Here is a 17,438-nt window from a genome sequence, read left to right as displayed (position 1 = left end):
TGGAAGGGTGGTCAGCACCCTGTGAGCGAAACCCAAGATGGGGGAGATACAAGCTTTCAGTTGTTGCACTCTTCTGGCACTAAGTTGCTACAATACCCCGTGCCTCAGTTTCCCTCTTTCCTCTAGCGGGTGACAGCACTCCCCTTGAAAGCTGCATTTCTCTTAAGCCTCACCATGAGCTTGACATCACTCAAGGTTTTTGTCTCTGGGGGCATGGCTGAATGAACTCCTCAAAGCCTGGGGGATGATTTTCACCTCCTAGCCCTCACAGAACCTGCCTGATGCTGGTTCTTGGGTCTTCCTTCCTCCATCTTAAGCAGGAGCAATGAAGGCATCCCCACTTCTGTTCTGGTTTCCTTCTCTTCTGGTTCCTACTTCTCCTCCTGGGCACCCCTTTCTGCCTCGGGTAATTGGAGTGGGCAGGAAGACACTGTTTTTTCTAGGGAATGGTTTTGAGAGCCCTCAGGAGTGCTGGAGTCATGAGTGGTTCACTGGGATGTGCTGCACGAGGACTAGCTCCTCCCCAGCAAGCCCTCACCAGGCTGGAGGGGAGCATCAAGAAGAAACCAGAGATCTCCAAACACCCACTCCATGACAGATACAAATCCTTCCTGTAATTCCACACATGCCAAGAGAAAGGACACTCCTGGCACCAGCACTGTGAATAAAAAAGGAAAGGCTAGAAAGATCCAGTGCTACCCTGGCTCCTCACCTCACTGGGCTCTGCTGCTCTCTCCCAGCAAAATCTGGGATCCATGGCCTGCGACATAGAGTGGGGAAAGCCCAGGTATCAGCTGGAGCCCAGCCAGGGACAAATGCTGCCTTTGGGATTGTTTTGAAGAGCTGCTTTGCTTTCTGAAAATGAAAGGCATGCTGGAGCAGCCAATGCAGGGTGGGGTGATGTTGGGATGGTGTCGGGTGCCCGGCTCCATCTCTAGGGTTTTCCCCAAGCCCAGGCTGCCCTCAGCAGCTGCAAGTATGGAGGAAACGAGGACAGGCAGGCTGGGAACATGCCCGGGCTCCCGGACTCAGGGTTGAGGCTTTGCTTAGGAGAAGCGAGGTGAGCTGTGGGCATCATTTCAGGTGCTGACATCCTGCGGTTGTGGCAGTCTGCCTGGGTAGGCACTGCAGCTGGGAATGCTGCTGCCACTCTCTTGCAAACATCCCTTCCTGCTTCACAACCCCCTCAACTCCTGCCTGGACTTCCCCAGGCAGGGCTGGCAGAGGATCTGCAACTGGGTGAGTGCTGGTAGAGGTGGGCAAGGGGGAGAGAGCAGCATGCCCCGACCTGCTTGAACTATGAGATCACCTTAGAGTCATACAAACCCATACACTGCCCTGGGCATCTCTTGATGAATGCAAGTGAGCACAGAGGCTGGAGACCTGTGGACCAGAGCAGGCACTGATCCCTGGGGCTGCGCTTGTGTGCACTGTGTTCCCCAAAAATGTTCGTTCAGAAAAATTCCCATGCTGTTTTGCGCAAGCCCAGGGGTCAGATCTGGGCCTCACACAAATCCAAGTGCTGCAGGCTTCCCAGGGTGGCAACTGAAGCAAACACTTCCCCAAGGCATCAACAGTGTGTGCTCAAGCACAGGGCAAAGCAGGGAGGTCGCACGTGTCCACACAGAGCTCTGGCTAGTGATTGATGTGTCTTGGCAATGGGGACACAGCACAGGGATGAGCAGTAACCAGAGCTATGCTGCACCTGTGCTGGGCCTCCTGCTTTTTCTCTGATTTAATGTCCCAGTTGAGAGGTGATGTCATTTCAGAGAGAGCCAGAGAAAAGGAAGTGCTGAAAAAGATAAGGTACTTTAACTCTACTCATGCCGGTTTGACTGGGTTTTGAAGCCGGGAGCTGTGTTAGCTGCCAGCCAGGAAAACATAAGAGAGGGGAGGAGAGAGGTTTGTCGAAGGACACTTTTCTCTTGGGCCATTGGGAGCTGACACCTGGAGGTGCTGAGATAGAGGATGATGGAGGACCTTGGATGTTCCAGGTGGTGTGAGCATGATTTTGTGCACTGCTCTGGCTTCTCCATCACCTTCATCTCACAAACATGTCAGATGGGTTTTCTGCAGCACCAGTCATACCTCACCAGAGCCTGGGTGCCACAGCAGTAGGCAGAAAGGTGCTCCAGGAGGATCAGCAGAAATGCTGCCAAGATGCTGGAGAAGGTAAATGGAGAATATGCCAAGGCTGCCCTGCTTTTAAAGGGGACAGAGACTGTCTCGTTAAAAGGTCTTGTCTAGCAGTGGAGATGGGACACGGCTTCCCATGGTGCTGAGTCCAGAGACTTGGATTTTCAAAAGGGTCTTGTGGGGGCATCCTGGTCCTTCTGACAGTCAAAGGCGGTCAAGCCCCAAAGTCCTCTCTGCCCTTTGGGTGATGTCAGGCTGCATCTGCTCATTCACATGACTGGGAAAACCTCAGGGGAGGCTTGAGGCAGATATGACTCAAAGTCCCCTCCATTGCATGAAGCTGCCACCCAGATGTCCTCAGCTGGAAGGGAGTGAGGTTAGGCCACTGCTAGCCAGACCTGGCTCTACCCTGGAGTACGGGATCAGTGAGTGAGAGCAAATCAGGATCACCACTGGTCTTATGCAACCGTGCAGGACATGTGACAGCACTGGGGGTTTTCCAGCTCCCCAAGCTGCCCACCATGCAGGCTTGCTGCCCTGCTTAAGTGCTCTTTCCTCTTGAGCTGGCAGCTGACTTTCAGGCTTTTGACCATGCCAGACACCATAACAGTAGCTCTGGCTGCCACATGCCACCTACTGGAACCTCAGCTGGGGGTTTTCTCTCAGCACTGGACTTCAAGATGCTCAAGCTGGATGTGACTGCCCAGCAACTTGGTGCAGTAAACTGGGTGCTGCTTGCTGTCACATTAAGTAAGGTCAGAGCATGAAAAACAGCAATGGCCTGCAGGTACTGTGATGCCTGTGGTTCAACATGGTAGAAATCATGGGCTCAGCAGGGCAGGGCAGAGAGGGCATCTCTCGGAAACCACAATGTGTAAGTGTAGCTAATGGAGCAAGGTTTGGGCTGACCTCCCCAACCCAGGGAGCTTTGCACCTTGGTGGGCTTGCTTGTCATCACCCTGCCCTGATGGATTTTGCTATTAAAAAGTGACCCTGGCTGTCCTCAGAATAATAGGCGAACAAGAAAAGGACTTTCTCTTCTTGTTATTTGTCTGAATGGAGTTGCAAAGAGCCAACTTCATTGGAGAGGGTGAGGGATGCTATGTGCAGGAAAAATCAAAGCTGGATCTCCATTCCTTTTTCCATGTGTATGTCACAGTCATCACAATGTATCTGCACTGATTAGCAGTGGCTGCTGGCTTTTTGCTCCTCAAGGCTCTGTTCTCAGTGCAGCGGGGTTATCACCACTTTGTGTCCAGCCTGGGTCTTGGGGTGCCGGGTACTGATGATCTCAGCCTTGCTGTAATGAGCTCAGTGTCCCCATTTTCTCCACAGGAGGTTTTGCCACCTTCTCGTCCTGCTTCCCGGGGCTCTGCGAAGGGAAACCAGCTGCCATTCTGCCGATGAGCATCTCCCAGCCATGCTTGCCTGTGGCCAACGTCGGCCCCACGCGTATCCTGCCACATCTCTACCTGGGCTCCCAGAAGGACGTCCTAAACAAGGTACAGCTCTGTCAAAGGGACACATCTGCCCTGTCCCATCTGGGACCTCAGCCATGCAGAGGGGTGAAGGTATTAAAGACTCCTCTCCTGCCCAGTGGGAAGCCCATGTGTGGTCAGTTGGAGCCTACCGTGAGGCTGAAGGAAGGGAGTGCAGAGCATGGCAGAACTGAGGAGGGTGGTCACAGGAAGAGTTGTCTTACACTGATGAGCTCTGGGGTGATCAAACTCTTCCCAAGTGCCTGTAGCAAACTCAGAGGCAGGAGGAGCATGTCCAGGAAAAAATGTGGGCTTGGAGGGGGAGTTACCGCAGCTGGAGGGAGATGTGGGACAGGAGCTAGCTTTGCACCCACCCGCCTTACCAGCCAGGCTGCCAGATAACACCAATTTCAGCAATCCTGTGATCCCCTTGGGAGCCAGAGGGAGTAGGAGCAAGCTGGGGTATTCAGCCAAAGCAGCGTGGGGATGGGCATCTCTGGCCAGGGACAGGGGCTTATTCAGGAGGCCCAAAAATGAGCAAAGTTTTGCTGTGATGAGAGAGGAGAAAAGAGGAACAATGCCCTTTTAAAGGTGTCAGAAGGGCTGTGTTATGATGTCATGCCAGGGAAGGAATTTTGTTTAAGGGAAAAATAATGATGAGAAGAAAGAAAGACGAATTGCTGTTAAATTGCTTCCAGGCATCTGCCTACCATGGGCATGAGGGAGCCAGCCAGGCGTCCTCATCCAGGGCAGGCAAGTAGGAAGAGGGACCACAACACCAGAGGGGTGTTGGAGGCAGAAAGGAGGGAGAGAGAAATTATATACAGGGAGTAGAAGAAAATGAAAGAGAAAAATGCCAAGAATGTAAGCCTGGAAGCTTGGCTGGCTCCATCGAGCCTGCTGGGGTGGGCAGGAACCAGCCGATGGAGAGCCAGGGCCAAAATCCCGGTGCTGAAATCCTGAAGAGCCAATGCCAGGCAGGGATATTGATGTTTTCCTTCCTTTCCCACCTATTTGGAGGGTTTTGTTTATCTTTTGGAACTATGTTTTCTGCCATCCCCACAATGTGGCCACGTGCTGGAGAAGAGAGAAGCATTGCCCATGCGTGGTCTCTGCACCTGACCTTGCTCTGTTACCTGTGGATAGAGCATCTTCTGGCCACTTTGGTTAACGTAGGGTGCTACCAATGATTAACTCCACTCTGTTGGTGGGATGTCTTCTCTCTCCCTCAGCTGATACTTTCACAACCTTCAGCCAGAGATTTTGCTAATTTCCATTCTTGTATCTTCCTATTCCTCTCATACTGGGGTTCTTGGTTTTTCCCCTCTGAAATCCCCTTCCAGGTGTCTTTGGCCCTGCTTACTTTTACTTGGACCAAAATAAAGATCTGCTGAGGTTCAAACCTGTGTCATCTAAATACACACAACCTTCTCAGCTGGTGTCTGCTGTATTATCATCAACTAGGCCAAGGCAGCAGTAGGAGACCCACAGGAGAAAATATTGGGATGGGAAAAGGCAGGGAGTGTGCATGGCAAGACAGATCTTCAGCACTTGGTGCTGGCTGAACTCAGCTGATCACTTGATGGCTTGTTTCCCACCAGGATTTGATGACGCAGAACGGGATAAGCTATGTCCTAAACGCCAGCAACTCCTGTCCCAAGCCAGACTTCATCTGTGATAGTCACTTCATGCGCATTCCTGTCAATGACAACTACTGTGAGAAGCTGCTTCCCTGGCTGGACAAGTCCATTGAATTCATTGGTGAGCTTTTCTTACAAGGGTTGCAGACCCTCTGGTTCTCAGCCTTCACAACCTGAACTGTTATCCTGTCCTCCATGGTCTTCCTCCCAGCAACCGTTGTCCTTTCACACAAAGGGGCTGAGGGTTGGGGAGGGAGGATAGAGTCATTTTGCTCACCGTCTCTGTTCTCTGTTTCCTCTACTGTGCTCCAGACAAAGCCAAGGTGTCCAGCTGCCAGGTGATTGTGCACTGCTTGGCTGGGATCTCCCGGTCAGCCACCATCGCCATCGCCTACATCATGAAGACCATGGGTATGTCATCAGACGATGCTTACAGGTGAGTTTTCCCCTGAGGGCAGGGGCGGTTATGCCGGTATGCTTCACTCCAGGGAAGGAAAGCAGGCTGAGCCCAGAAGGACAGGGTCAGGGCTCCTTCAACCTCCATCTTGCCTTGGCTGAGTCCCAGTAAAAACCAAACCATAAAGTGCACATAACAAGGAATGGTGGGGAGCAGTAGAAGGGGGTGGGGAGGCAGTCCCAGCTCTGATCCTGGGGCATCCCAAGGCCCCATGGTTCCCCAAGACCTCTTTCTTTGAGGGTCTGGTCAGAAGGTTCTGGACAATGCCTTTTCTCCCCAAAGAGGCTGAGAGAGTAGGGGTGACCTACTGAATGACCAAGCACCAACTGGGGCTGTCTGTGTTTCTCGGCAGGTTTGTTAAGGACCGTCGCCCGTCCATCTCGCCCAACTTCAACTTCCTGGGCCAGCTCCTGGAGTATGAAAGGAGCCTGAAGCTCCTGAAGGCCCTAAAGACAAAGGGAGACCGGGGCGAGGGGGATGCCCAGCAGGACCCAGCAGAGGTGGCTGAGGGCAGCCGGCATCCCCTAACACCTACCTCAGAGAAGGCCGAGGACATGCCGAGAAGCACCAGCTCGGTGTCCCCCCACAGTGACCCCGAGTGGCAGGGTGGGACCCCAAAGGTCCTGTCGCCCACCACCCTGCAGCAGGGGCTCAATGGCTTGCACCTCTCCTCCGAGCGCATCCAGGACACCAACCGCCTGAAACGCTCCTTCTCCCTGGACATCAAGTCTGCCTACTCTCCCAGCCTGCGGCAGGACCCCCCTGGACCCCCTGGACCCGGGGAAGCCCCCAAACTCTGCAAGCTGGACAGCCCCTCGGGCCCTGGCAGTCTCAGCCCCTTCTCCCCAGGGGCAGAGAGCCCTGACCGGCCAGCGGGGCCTGAGCTCCTGCTGGAGGCCAAGGTGAGGCAGCGGCGGAAGCACCGGCACCCGGCGGGCTCGCCAGCCCACGGGCTCAGCCTCAACGTTGGCGGGACCTGCGCCACACGCAAGAGCCCCAGCGCTGAGGACGGGCTGCCACCACGGCTCGGCCAGCCACCCACCACACCCGGCACCACCACCGCCACTGCTGCCTGGAGTGGGGTGCACCTGGAGTCCCCCAGCACTCCCTCCGGCGAGGCTGGCTGGTACTTTGGCAAGGACTCTGGTGGTGCCGGCGGGAGCGGCGGGAGCCTGTTTCCCAGCACTGGCCCGTATCCGCCGCCGTTCAGCTGCGGCGGGGTGGCGGGCGGCTGTGAGATCAGACTGAGGGACAAGGCGCGGGCCGAGCCGCGGGACGGGCGGCACAGCTGGCATGAGGAGGCCGGCGCTGAGAAGCAATTCAAGCGGAGGAGCTGCCAGATGGAATTCGAGGAGACCATGTCTGAGGGCAGGGCTCGTGAAGAGCTGGGCAAAATCAGCAAACAGTCCAGCTTTTCAGGCAGCATGGAGATCATCGAGGTGTCCTGACACTCACCTGGGGCACCTGGAAAGATGGGTTGGGGACAGGGCGGGGGGATATTTAAGCTGGGGGCACAGGGGAGGGGGGTGGTGGGGTGGGGGGTGTATTTATACTTGCGCGTGCATTTTCGGGAGCGCAAGCGCTGAAACCGAAGCAAAGGTGGATGAGTCTTTCCAAAGTCGGGAAACATAATGGCGGATGCTTAGTGTCCCTTCTGCACTCACCTCGGTCCTTCCCTCCCATCCGCACGGAGTCCCAGCCCTCAGAGACCCGCACTCAAAGTTTGGGCATAAAACTCAAGTGGGAAGAGACAGGGGTGGCAATTTTGGCTGTGGGGATGGGGCACAGCATTTGGAGGGGGGACCACAACTGCCCCTTCCTGGCGACCTGGTGCACTAAGCATGCTCCCTTATGTTTCTCTGGCTAAGTATCCTAAAAATGCTGCACTGAAGCAGCCCTATACATATATAAATATATATTATATATAATATAAAGAAAAAAAAACCCGAAAACACACACACGAAAGAAAAGGTAAATGATTTTACTGCGATTTTTATTGATACGTAAATAATATTTCAATTTTTTTGTTTTGTTTTTAATTTATTGAAGCTGTTCATTCTGGCAATGATTTGCAGACAATGTGGGGCGGTACTTTCAGCTCTATTTTTACTGTGTATGGTATTTAAATCTGAAATACGAGTTTCTAAGCAATATCTGAGGCCTGTGGCTCCTTCTGTAGTTCATATCCAAGACATAGATTTCCCCCCTTCCCTCTGGGCACACCAACAAGGGGACAGGAGACTCTTTTGGACACTTTTTCTAGAAATGAACAAGTAAACAAGCAGACCATAAAACCTTCTTACAACACAAACTGAGCCAGAAAACTCTTCTGGAAGCTGCTGCCTCTTCTTCAGACCTTGGTCTCTGTTTGCTTCTCCTCATCTCCATCTATTACTGCCATCCTAGGCATCATCCCATCCCATGCATTGTCCCCATCCTGGTCGTCACTCCATCCCGGCCATGCCCCGCTCCCCTCCCCTCCCTTGGGCTGCCCATCCTCACTGGAGTGGGCGAGGAGGGAGTCACCTGAAATGGATAGAAGGCTGCAAGGTGTCATTTCCAGCTGCCTGGGGAAGGCATTGGAAGGTGCCACAGCGGAGGCAGGGAGGCTGGTGGTAGTTGGGATTTCTTGTTGGGAGGTGTGTTGCCTGCCTGCTCCAGCCCCTCAGCTCCCCCTCGCCTCAGCCACCTTGCTTGGGAGCTACGGGCACTGCTTTCCCTTTGGAAGCACTGGTTTTTCAGGCTTTCCTGCATCCTTTGTTTCACATCTGAGAAACTCAAGGGGAGGGGGGGTGTTTGCAGGTGCTGGGGCTCCCCTGGTCCTGTTCCCCTCCACGCTGGCTCCCCTCTTTCCAGCAGATGATATGCTGTCCAGACACGAAGCTCTGCAAGCACATGGCGGGGCACAACTGACTTATTTTCAGAGGTGGTTGGCTGCTTCCTCCCATCTGGTGGGAAGCCAAGCTCCTGCCCCCAAACCCCAATGTCAGGATTGCTGAGAAGCTGCTTTCTGAAGCTGGAGGCACTGAGCTGCCTCCACTGCAAAGCACATCTTTCCCTGTGGCTGTCTTTGCTTTCTCCCTTCTCGCACTAGTTTGCAAAGCTAATACCTCAGGGGTCTGTGTTTGTGCATGTCTGTGTCCTGTGTCATCCTTGGAGTGTTGGTTTGTTTTCTTTACTGGGTCCACATGGTTTCTCTCCCTTTCCCTTGTTCCTCCTCGTGTCATTCGTTTCTATCTTTAAATCAAACTACCCGTGACAAAACCAAATGATCTCAGGTTTAAAACTGAACACAAAGCAGAGGCGTGAGAAGCTGCAATCATGCAAGGAGGGGCTGCTCACTTCAGCTCATTGCTTCCTCAACCACCTCTGTGTTTGCAGTTGAGGCAAGTCTCCCTGGAGACTCCTTGCTCTCTTCGGGCCGGCTTTAGTTTTTCTGGTTTTCCGTGGAGCTGTTTGGTGAGATGCTGGGGACCCCCATGTGCTCCTGCCTGGTTCCCTGAGGTGTGGCGGGGAGGGATGGGGGTGGCTGGAGAGCCAGGGACCACCTGCCTCTCTCCCCACATCACTTTTGATGAGGGTGAGAGATCTCAGTCAGTCCTCAAAAGCCTACCACCACCCATCTTTGCCTCCAACAACCACCTCAAACCTGCTCAGCGTTGCCAACCTGAACATTGCTCCCTTCTGATTATGAAAGGGTGATGACACTATTTTCTAGGCTCCCTTTTTAGATTTCAAAAGGCATTTGGGTCCATCCCATGAGTCAGGCAGCTATTTCAGGAGCTCCTCTTGCAGCAGGGTCTCCTAAGTAGGCATTGATGTCAAGTCCAAGGAGGGAGGGTTAAAAGGCTTTGTCCTCCTGGTAGCCCACCCACTGGGCATAGTGTTAGTGTCACCTGCCTCCTGGTCCCTCTTCCCCTTCTGCTGCCTCAGTGACAACATCTCTTCCCCAGCATGCCAGTGGTCGTTGTCTGCTGATCTCTGCTCCATAGGACTCAGTTCCTGCCCATTCTGTAGCCCTCCAGGGTTGGTGCCAGCATGGACTAACTGAGCTCAGGTCAGGCAAGTTTGCTGGCAGGAGCTGGCTAGGTGTAGCTTTGAGCAATGCAGAGGGGGCTAAATGTCTTCCCAAGGGATTTAATAGAAAGAGGACAGCAGGTCAGCACAGCCAGGTGGGGACATGAGACAAGCTCTCTGGTGATTCATCCTGTTAGCTGACACTGTGTTACAAGCTCAAAAAAGCAGATGGAGCAAGTCAGGAAGGAGAGGGTGCATGTTGTAAATGAGACCCTGAATATCTGCAAGGAGGCAGATATGTGGTTTGCTTTTTGTCATCTCCACTCTGCCATCACCTGGATGCTCCTCAGACATGCTTGAGGTGTTAGGCACTATGGACTCCTCTCTCCTCTGAAACCAGAACAAAGATAAGTATATTTTAAGATTAGTAGATCATGAATGCCAATAGACATTAATGATCCACCTCTGTAGCCTTATTTTGATGTACTTTGCATTCATCCCTCTCCTTTACATTGGGCATGTGCACTAGAAGCCCTCACATATACAATATTTGAAATCTATATCCAGAAAATAAGCCTTGATGGAGCAGCCCTGCCTGAGTGTCTCCTGCCAGCGCTGACCCAAAGCCATCAGGGTCACCAAGTGGCTTGCAATTAACTTAAATTATTTTTTTTAGATCAAACTCTGTCTTAGACCACTTTGTCCGTGAATCAGAGAGCTGTGAGTTGTCATGAGGATGGATGTGCTGGCTGGTAATCCTCCCCATCATCTGTCAGCCAAGTCTTTTTATAGGCTCTCACAGCCAGATGACCCAACCCAAAGCCTCACTGGAACCAAACATCACCTTTCCATGCTGGTCTGATAAGAATGCATTCATTTGTAGGGATCTACAGTGGCAAAGTGTGAGCAGGGGAGAGGAAAGGTCGCTGCTTTCAAGGGAGGAACCAACAAAGCTGTTGAGTGTCCAACAGCAGAGGCAATGAGTGGATGAGCTTTCCATGACACGAAGGACTGAGCAAACAACAACTCTCCTTCGGACTAGAAAGGACATTGCACCTTTCCTTCCAGCCTATCCCCAGGGCTGAGCATCCCAGACACCTTCCCGGCTGCCTTTTGCAGGGGCTGAGTGAAGCTGGCAGGAGGGCAGTGATCAGGTTGGCAACACTGAGCCAGAGGCTTGGGTCAGAGCAGGCTCGTCCCTGGCCTCAGCAGCAGCAGCATCCCCAGCCCCCGCTGCTTTCCCAGCCCTTCTATTTGTCTGCTTGTTTCTTTGGACATCTATCCCCTTTACATCTGCCCCTTAGGAGACAATGCCCCCCAGAATCCCCTTTTGCTGTCCCCTTTACCCTCCCATCCTTAATACTAATGATAATAAGCTATCAGTGTTGTCATTGCAATCTATGAATGATAGATTTGAGTATTTATGATTATTATTATTATTATGATTATTATGGTTATGATTCTGTACCTTTTTGCTTCTTACTCTTTGTATGTTGCTCTTTGTTTCTCTGTTGTGAATAAAAGCAAGGCCCCATCACACCTTCTCTCTGCTCCCCACAGCCCAGCTGTGGCTGCACTCTGCACAGCTCCTGACTGCCCCAAGCCTCAAAAGGCAAACCCTTGTCAGAGGAGCTGGAGGAAGGTGCTTCCTAAGGATATTAAGGCACCCAAACCTGGAGCAGATCTATTCTCTTAACTCTTCCCTTCCCTTCCTGCAGCTCCTCTCCCCCATACAGGTGCCTGCTCGTTGATGCAAGAGGCGGGAACCTACTGGCATAAACAACGGAAAATTAAATAGCAAAAGCTTAAAGCTTTTGTAACAGCTTTAAGGGGCATTGTCCAGGCATCCAGATCATGGAGTCAGCTCCCTCCAGGTTGTGGGTCATCTCACCTTCTTCAGCTGGCTGCACCTACAGGCTGCACTTTCACCCACAGGGGCTTCTTGCTCTGGTATCACAGGTGACTTGCAGAGCTGCCCTGCTCAGCTGAGCCTGGGCACGCTGCTTTAGCCGAGTGTCCTGGGCTTTCTTGGCTTGAGTGTCCTCCTCGTGCCAGTCAGCTCCCCTGCCCAGGGACAGTACAGCCTGGGGAGGACGTGGCCAGTGCTAGAGCAAGCTCAGTGGCAGAGCAGCAGGGAGACATGTGAGTGGCCTCTGGTACCTGGAGGGATTTAGGAAAGGGATGGCTCCCAACATGGGACGTGATACGGCTTTTATCCAACGCTGATAAATTGGGGTGTCGTAAGCAGACAGAGTCTGGTGCCGGTTTTTTGCACCCATTGCCTGTGCTCCTTGTACAACCCAGAGGTTTCCAGGTGACTGTAAGGTGGAGGAGGAGACACCAGGGGAAGGGAAGAGGAACCCTGTCTGCACTGTGGTACGAAACACTCTCTGTACTGCGCCAGCCCCATGAAGAGTCATTTTAATTTGTGGGGTTTAACTCTGGCCTTCTCCAAGTGGCCCAGGCACAGTTTCTTGTCTCTGTCATGACTTTGCTTTGTCATGGGTTGGGGTCCTTCTCATCACGCTGTGCTGAACACATTTCCAAGGTTGCTCTGAGACCACAATGGAGAGGAGAGAGCTCAGGTCTCACCCCTCTCTCAGGGGACCCTGGTAGACCCCTCTTGGGGTCCTGGTCCAGCATCACCCTTCCTACCTCACCTGCCTTTGGGGCAGCCGTGGACAGGGAGGGAGCAGGCAGGTTCAGACCGTGCCGGGACTGAGCCTCCTCTCCCACCCTCATCCCTGCAGGATCAGACCCTTCTTCAGCAAGCACAACACAGAGAGGGGTCTGCACGCACCCTGGTGTACCAGGGTGTACTTGGGGACTCCCAAGCAGGGAAGAGAGGGTCTGGCCATCAGCCCCACCACGCTCCCTTCCTCGCTGTCCATTCGGCCAGCACCGGCATCGGACCCGGGGAGACACCCTGCCCCTGCCTCGTCTTTATTTATTTATTACCAGAGGCTGTAAACAGCAGTGCTTTTCTACCCTCTACTTTCTTTTCCTTTCTTTTGTATTTTGGAACAACGTGTTGTAATAAATACCCAAATAGGTGTTTTAACAGCTGGTGTCAGCCTTGGTTTATGAGGGTCAGACTTTCTCAGGATGGGGTTGGAGAATCCTCTTTGGGGGTCTGGGGAGGGAGGTGGACCTTTGGCTGCACTGATGAGGGCCAGAGCTGGTGGAGAGCTGGACACAGAGCCAGGCCTGGACACAGCCAGACCTGTATCTATGTATAGGGCCCAGCAGCTGAAAGCTGCAGCTGGACTAATTCAAAGCAGAAGTAAGACTCATGGCTGAGAGAGTAGGGGCACAAAAATTAATTGGGGCATTCATGGGCTCTCAGACTGCAAACGGCCACTCTAGGGACTTCTGAGGGTCCAGTGTGGCTCTGAAGCTGTAGAGCATCCCCATTCTAGTGGAAAGGGCTGGCCAAGTCCTGCTCTGGATGGGTATACATGAGTGTAGGGAATGGTACAGAATCAGGGAATGCTGAGCTAAAGAGCACAAAGGCATGGAGTGTTGGCATTGACATTATTCTTGTTACTACTACTATTACCATTATTGTTATTATTTTTCTTCCCAGCTATGTTCTGTTCCCCCCTTCCTCCTGACACGATGGCAGCGTGTAGCTGCATGTTTGCTGCGCACTGCAGCTAAACCGTGTAAACATTCCCCAACCCCCCATGGCCAAGTGAGCCATTCTGGCCAACCAGCAGCCCCATTTTGGCTGTCCTCAAGTGGAAGCTGGTGGAGGCACTTCCCCGCTCCCCCCTGCAGCAGGTTTTCTTTGGAGGGAGGAGAAGGTGTGAGCAGGCTCCCTGCAGTTCTGGCTCCAGAAAGCCTCAGCACTTATTGACTTAGACGGAGAAGGGACATCCATCCCCACAGCTGCTTTCCACAGGCTGGGCTAAATCCCCTGGTCTTTTATAAATCCACTCCCCTCATCCAGCTGCAATTGCTGAGTCTTTTGTAAAACCTCTTGAAACTACTGCCATCAGCTGCTGCTGGAGTAGAAATGACACTGCCCAGTGTGAAGCTTCAGCCTCCTGTGCGACTGACACCATCGGCAGCTTCAGAGAGGCTGTTTGCATGTCCGCCTCTCTCAACTACTTGTTGCCATGCATGACATGGGAAGGGACAATTATTTATTACAGAAACATTAGCACTGCTCCCATCTCCCTCCCCATTTACATGCTCCTGGCTTAGTTTTTCCAAACCTGCTGCCCCGGAGAAGATGCTGCGGCTGAGTCCCCAGAGCTACTTCCACAGGCACAACTCAATCCCCTCGTGTTCTAGAGAGAAATGCCCTCTGGGCCAGGAGACTGGCAGTAGCACCCACGTGGGAGGGAACCCAGTTGAAGCTGCAGGGTGCCTGCTTTTAGCTGGGGCTGGGGCTACAAGTATGCAGAGGCTCTGTCCCCTGGCAGAGTCATCCCTGGGTGTGCAGCTGGCACGGCTTCCTCCCCCTGCCCCAGTGCTGAGGCTGCCTCTCCTCTTGCTCCTTGTGGTTTGCACAGCAGAAACCATTGCTGCAACAAGAAACCAGAATCGTCCTTTTTCCAGCTCTCTGGCTTTTATTGACTCAGAATGGCTGCCAAGCCTATAAATAAATGTTCCTTGAGCTAAATATAGCAGCCACTGAAATAGGCTGCTGGCTATTTATTTAGCTTGTGGCCTCTTTGAAAACTTGCCAGTCTATATTGCCTTTACCTTCATGCTGTCCCACCCCAGGCTACGGCCACCCACCATGGGGGCATGGCTGAGTCAGCACGGGGAGAAGGGGTCACAAAAAGTCAGCCCCATCTCCTCAGGGTGGAGAGGCAGGGTGACAGGGTCTGGCAGCTGGATGAGCTTCGGCATCCTGCACCCCTGCCCAGAGAGCTGGGGGTCCCCAGGAGGGACATTTGCTGGAGCAGTCGGACAGGGGCTGAGCCAGTCATAAGCCAGTTTCCTCTCCTGAGAAGACATGGGATCTTTTTTCCAGCACCAGAGCCTAGAAAAGAGAATCTATCATCTCCCACAGGCTTTGAGGCATTAGATGATGTACATTGCTTTTCCACACTTTGCAGGAGAATAAACACGCCTGGTGCACAGAGTTGCAGTGTGTTAGGACCCTGAAGGCGCTCAGGGGCATGAATTGACCCCCATCCATGTGCCCCCACTAGAGCCAGGACACTCAAACCTGTACCCTGAGCCGTGCTGGGGCTGTGACCTTGTCTCTGGCCCCAGCTGCTGGGTGGTTTTCAGGCAATGCTGCAGGCATGGCCCCTCCCAGCTTGACCCCACTTCATTGCATGTCTGGGAGATGCCATTTGCCACACTGGTGAGATGAGTCCTTACTAAGGCACCACACTCAGGGACTCTCCATGGGATGCATGTTCCTCCAGAGACCTGTTGGTTGTGCATTAATGCAAGAAGGGGTCAGCTTCACCTCTCCAACGCTGATGGAAAGCAAGGTGAGGACTGCTTGTGCTGCAGACACTCCTCTACACTCTGAGCCTAACAGAAATAGGATTCTGCTTACCTTGGGCTGTGATGAATTCACTGCAGCTTCGTGCCAGTGAAGGGAAAAACCCCGTCACTCCCTGGAAAGCCACATTCACTCCTGGAGCAATCCAAGACCATTAATAATGTTTAGCACTTACAGAGAGTTTTGCTAAATATGAGCTAATCCTTACAACACCCATGGGAGGGAGAAAAGTAATTACTGTTATTGGACTTGACTTTTCCTTTTCCATGTACCCCTGCAAATGGGGATCAGCTCTAGTCAAGTCCAGAGAGCTCTGGAAATCAGAGGATAATCCCTCTTGTCCCACTTTGTACAAATAGGAAACCTGGGGCAAAGATGGCAGGTTATTTGCCAAAGGCCACCCAGGAAAGCAGAGTTGGAGCTGAACAAGTGTGTTTGAGAGAAATCCTGCCCCCTAAACCTTCTCCTATGCCACCAGACTATAATTCCACAACTGACAGGGTAATTTTGATCCTCTTGCAGGTCCTCACCTGCAGAATGCCAGAGAGATGCGGATGCTTTGTATCGCAGCTTACCTTCCCCTGCACAATGTCACTTCAAAAGGTGGTGAGATCATAGAATTATAGAATATGCTGAGTTGAAAGGGACTCATCAGGATCATCAAGTCCAACTCCTGGCCCTATGCAGGACACCCTAAGAATCACACCATGTACCTGAGAGCATTGTCCAAACACTGTCCATGGCATTAGGTGCTGACAAGGCTCATGAGCGTATTGGTTTGGTGTACTCATACAGTGAGTCACAAAATTCCCACACACGACCCCCTCTTCTGGAAATCCAGCCCCAAGCCTGCAGTCATGTAGATCTCACCATCCTTCAGCCACTGGGAGAGCAGCCCACATAGCTGTGGCCAGAGCACCACTGGAAGCATGGCAGAAAGATGATGGGATGGTCCCTGGGCTTGTCTCAGCCATGTGGCATTGGAGAAAGGCTGGCTTAGAGAGCTGAAATTCTGCTGGGGTCCCTCCTGGGGTGCAGAGGGTCTAGTTTAGGATGTCCTGGGTGAGAACAGAGACCAAAATGTGGGTGAACTGCCTGCCCGGGTCCTTTGCAGGAAGAAAGGGCAGTTTTAGGGGGTTCCATAAAACCTTCAGTTCTCCCTAGTCACACTCCTCAGCTGAAACCCAGGCACTCTTGTGTCTGAGTGGAAATACCGTCTGTCAGCGGTACCCAGATGATGTCATTTAGTTTTCCAGGCTTCTGGGCTGAGCCAGCAGCTTGAGCCAGTATGACTGGAGATGCTTTATTTAGAAGGAGCCAAAGTACAACTGAGTCCAGGCCTTTGCAACACCCTCTGCCACCTCCCTTCCCTGCTGATGCAACCCCATCTGCAGCAGGGATGTCAGGCTGCCTCAGAGGAGGTGGTTCTTGGAAGCTCAAAATGGTATCCTGCTGGGCAGGTGGGAAAGGGGGATGCATTAGGGGACAGGTGAGGGTGATGCTTAGTCTGTGCTGTCCAGTGTCCTCAGGACTGGGAACCTCCAGGTACCTCTGGGCAATGTGCACAGCAGAGGAGCACTTGTCTCCTCAGGTGTGTCTTTTACCTTCCTTAACTCTCTGAGAACCTTGGCCTGAGTTCCCTGCACAGCAGTGGTCACCCTCCTCATCCTCACACTTACTGTCTCCAGTCTGGGTTACTGCAACCGAGCCTCAGGCTGGCTTTGGGGTCTTTATAGCTGGAAAACAAATGTTTTCATCCACTGACACCCCCTAACCTTCCTCCTCTCCCTCAGCAGCATCTCCTGACAGGAAAACAGCTAAGAATAGCCCTGCTGCTGGCTCCAGGCTGGTGCTGTTTGCTCAGTGACTCAGAGCTGGCCAGGCAGGCACTTACTCAAAGGGCCCCATTACTCATCTGTCTGCACTGCCCCAAGGATGGGGTTTGTGTCTCTTCTTTAAAGATGTTTTATTTATTTCTTTTTAATAAAGCCACCATCCACAAAGAGAGGTAGTTACCCTGCTGTGGATTTACCACTTAATATGTGTGCCCTGACCCAAAATGTTGCAACCCCTATAGATCACACTGGCAGCCCCTCGTATTGCTCCTACTCACTGCCTTGAGCTACATCTGCAGGATCAGGGCAAAAAACAATATCTCCTAAAATCGCATTTCATGGCACCAGGGTAAGCATGCAAACAAAAATTCTCTCCTCCAGAAACCATGTGTGTTGATTCTG

At 52.7% G+C, this 17,438-nt stretch overlaps 1 protein-coding gene across 3 annotated transcripts in view; it reads left to right on the top strand.

Moving 5' to 3' along the window:
* Nucleotides 1-7,255, top strand: part of DUSP8 (dual specificity phosphatase 8) — a 41,235-nt gene extending 33,980 nt beyond the window's left edge. For all 3 annotated transcript variants that reach the window (XM_027724125.2, XM_027724122.2, XM_027724130.2), the window contains 4 exons: nucleotides 3,472-3,638; nucleotides 5,216-5,375; nucleotides 5,567-5,690; nucleotides 6,064-7,255. In XM_027724125.2, coding sequence (XP_027579926.1) covers nucleotides 3,472-3,638; nucleotides 5,216-5,375; nucleotides 5,567-5,690; nucleotides 6,064-7,159 — 1,547 coding nt within the window. In that variant the 3' untranslated portion in view covers nucleotides 7,160-7,255. The remainder of the gene's footprint in view (nucleotides 1-3,471; nucleotides 3,639-5,215; nucleotides 5,376-5,566; nucleotides 5,691-6,063) is intronic.
* Nucleotides 7,256-17,438: the final 10,183 nt, after the last annotated feature.

This window comes from Pipra filicauda, unplaced genomic scaffold (assembly GCF_003945595.2).
Source record: "Pipra filicauda isolate LSUMZ 115617 unplaced genomic scaffold, ASM394559v2 scaffold222_size1277272_pilon, whole genome shotgun sequence".
Classification (NCBI taxonomy): Eukaryota; Metazoa; Chordata; class Aves; order Passeriformes; family Pipridae; genus Pipra; species Pipra filicauda.
Note: the sequence above shows the minus strand (reverse complement) of the source record. Positions and strands in the feature narration are given on the sequence as shown.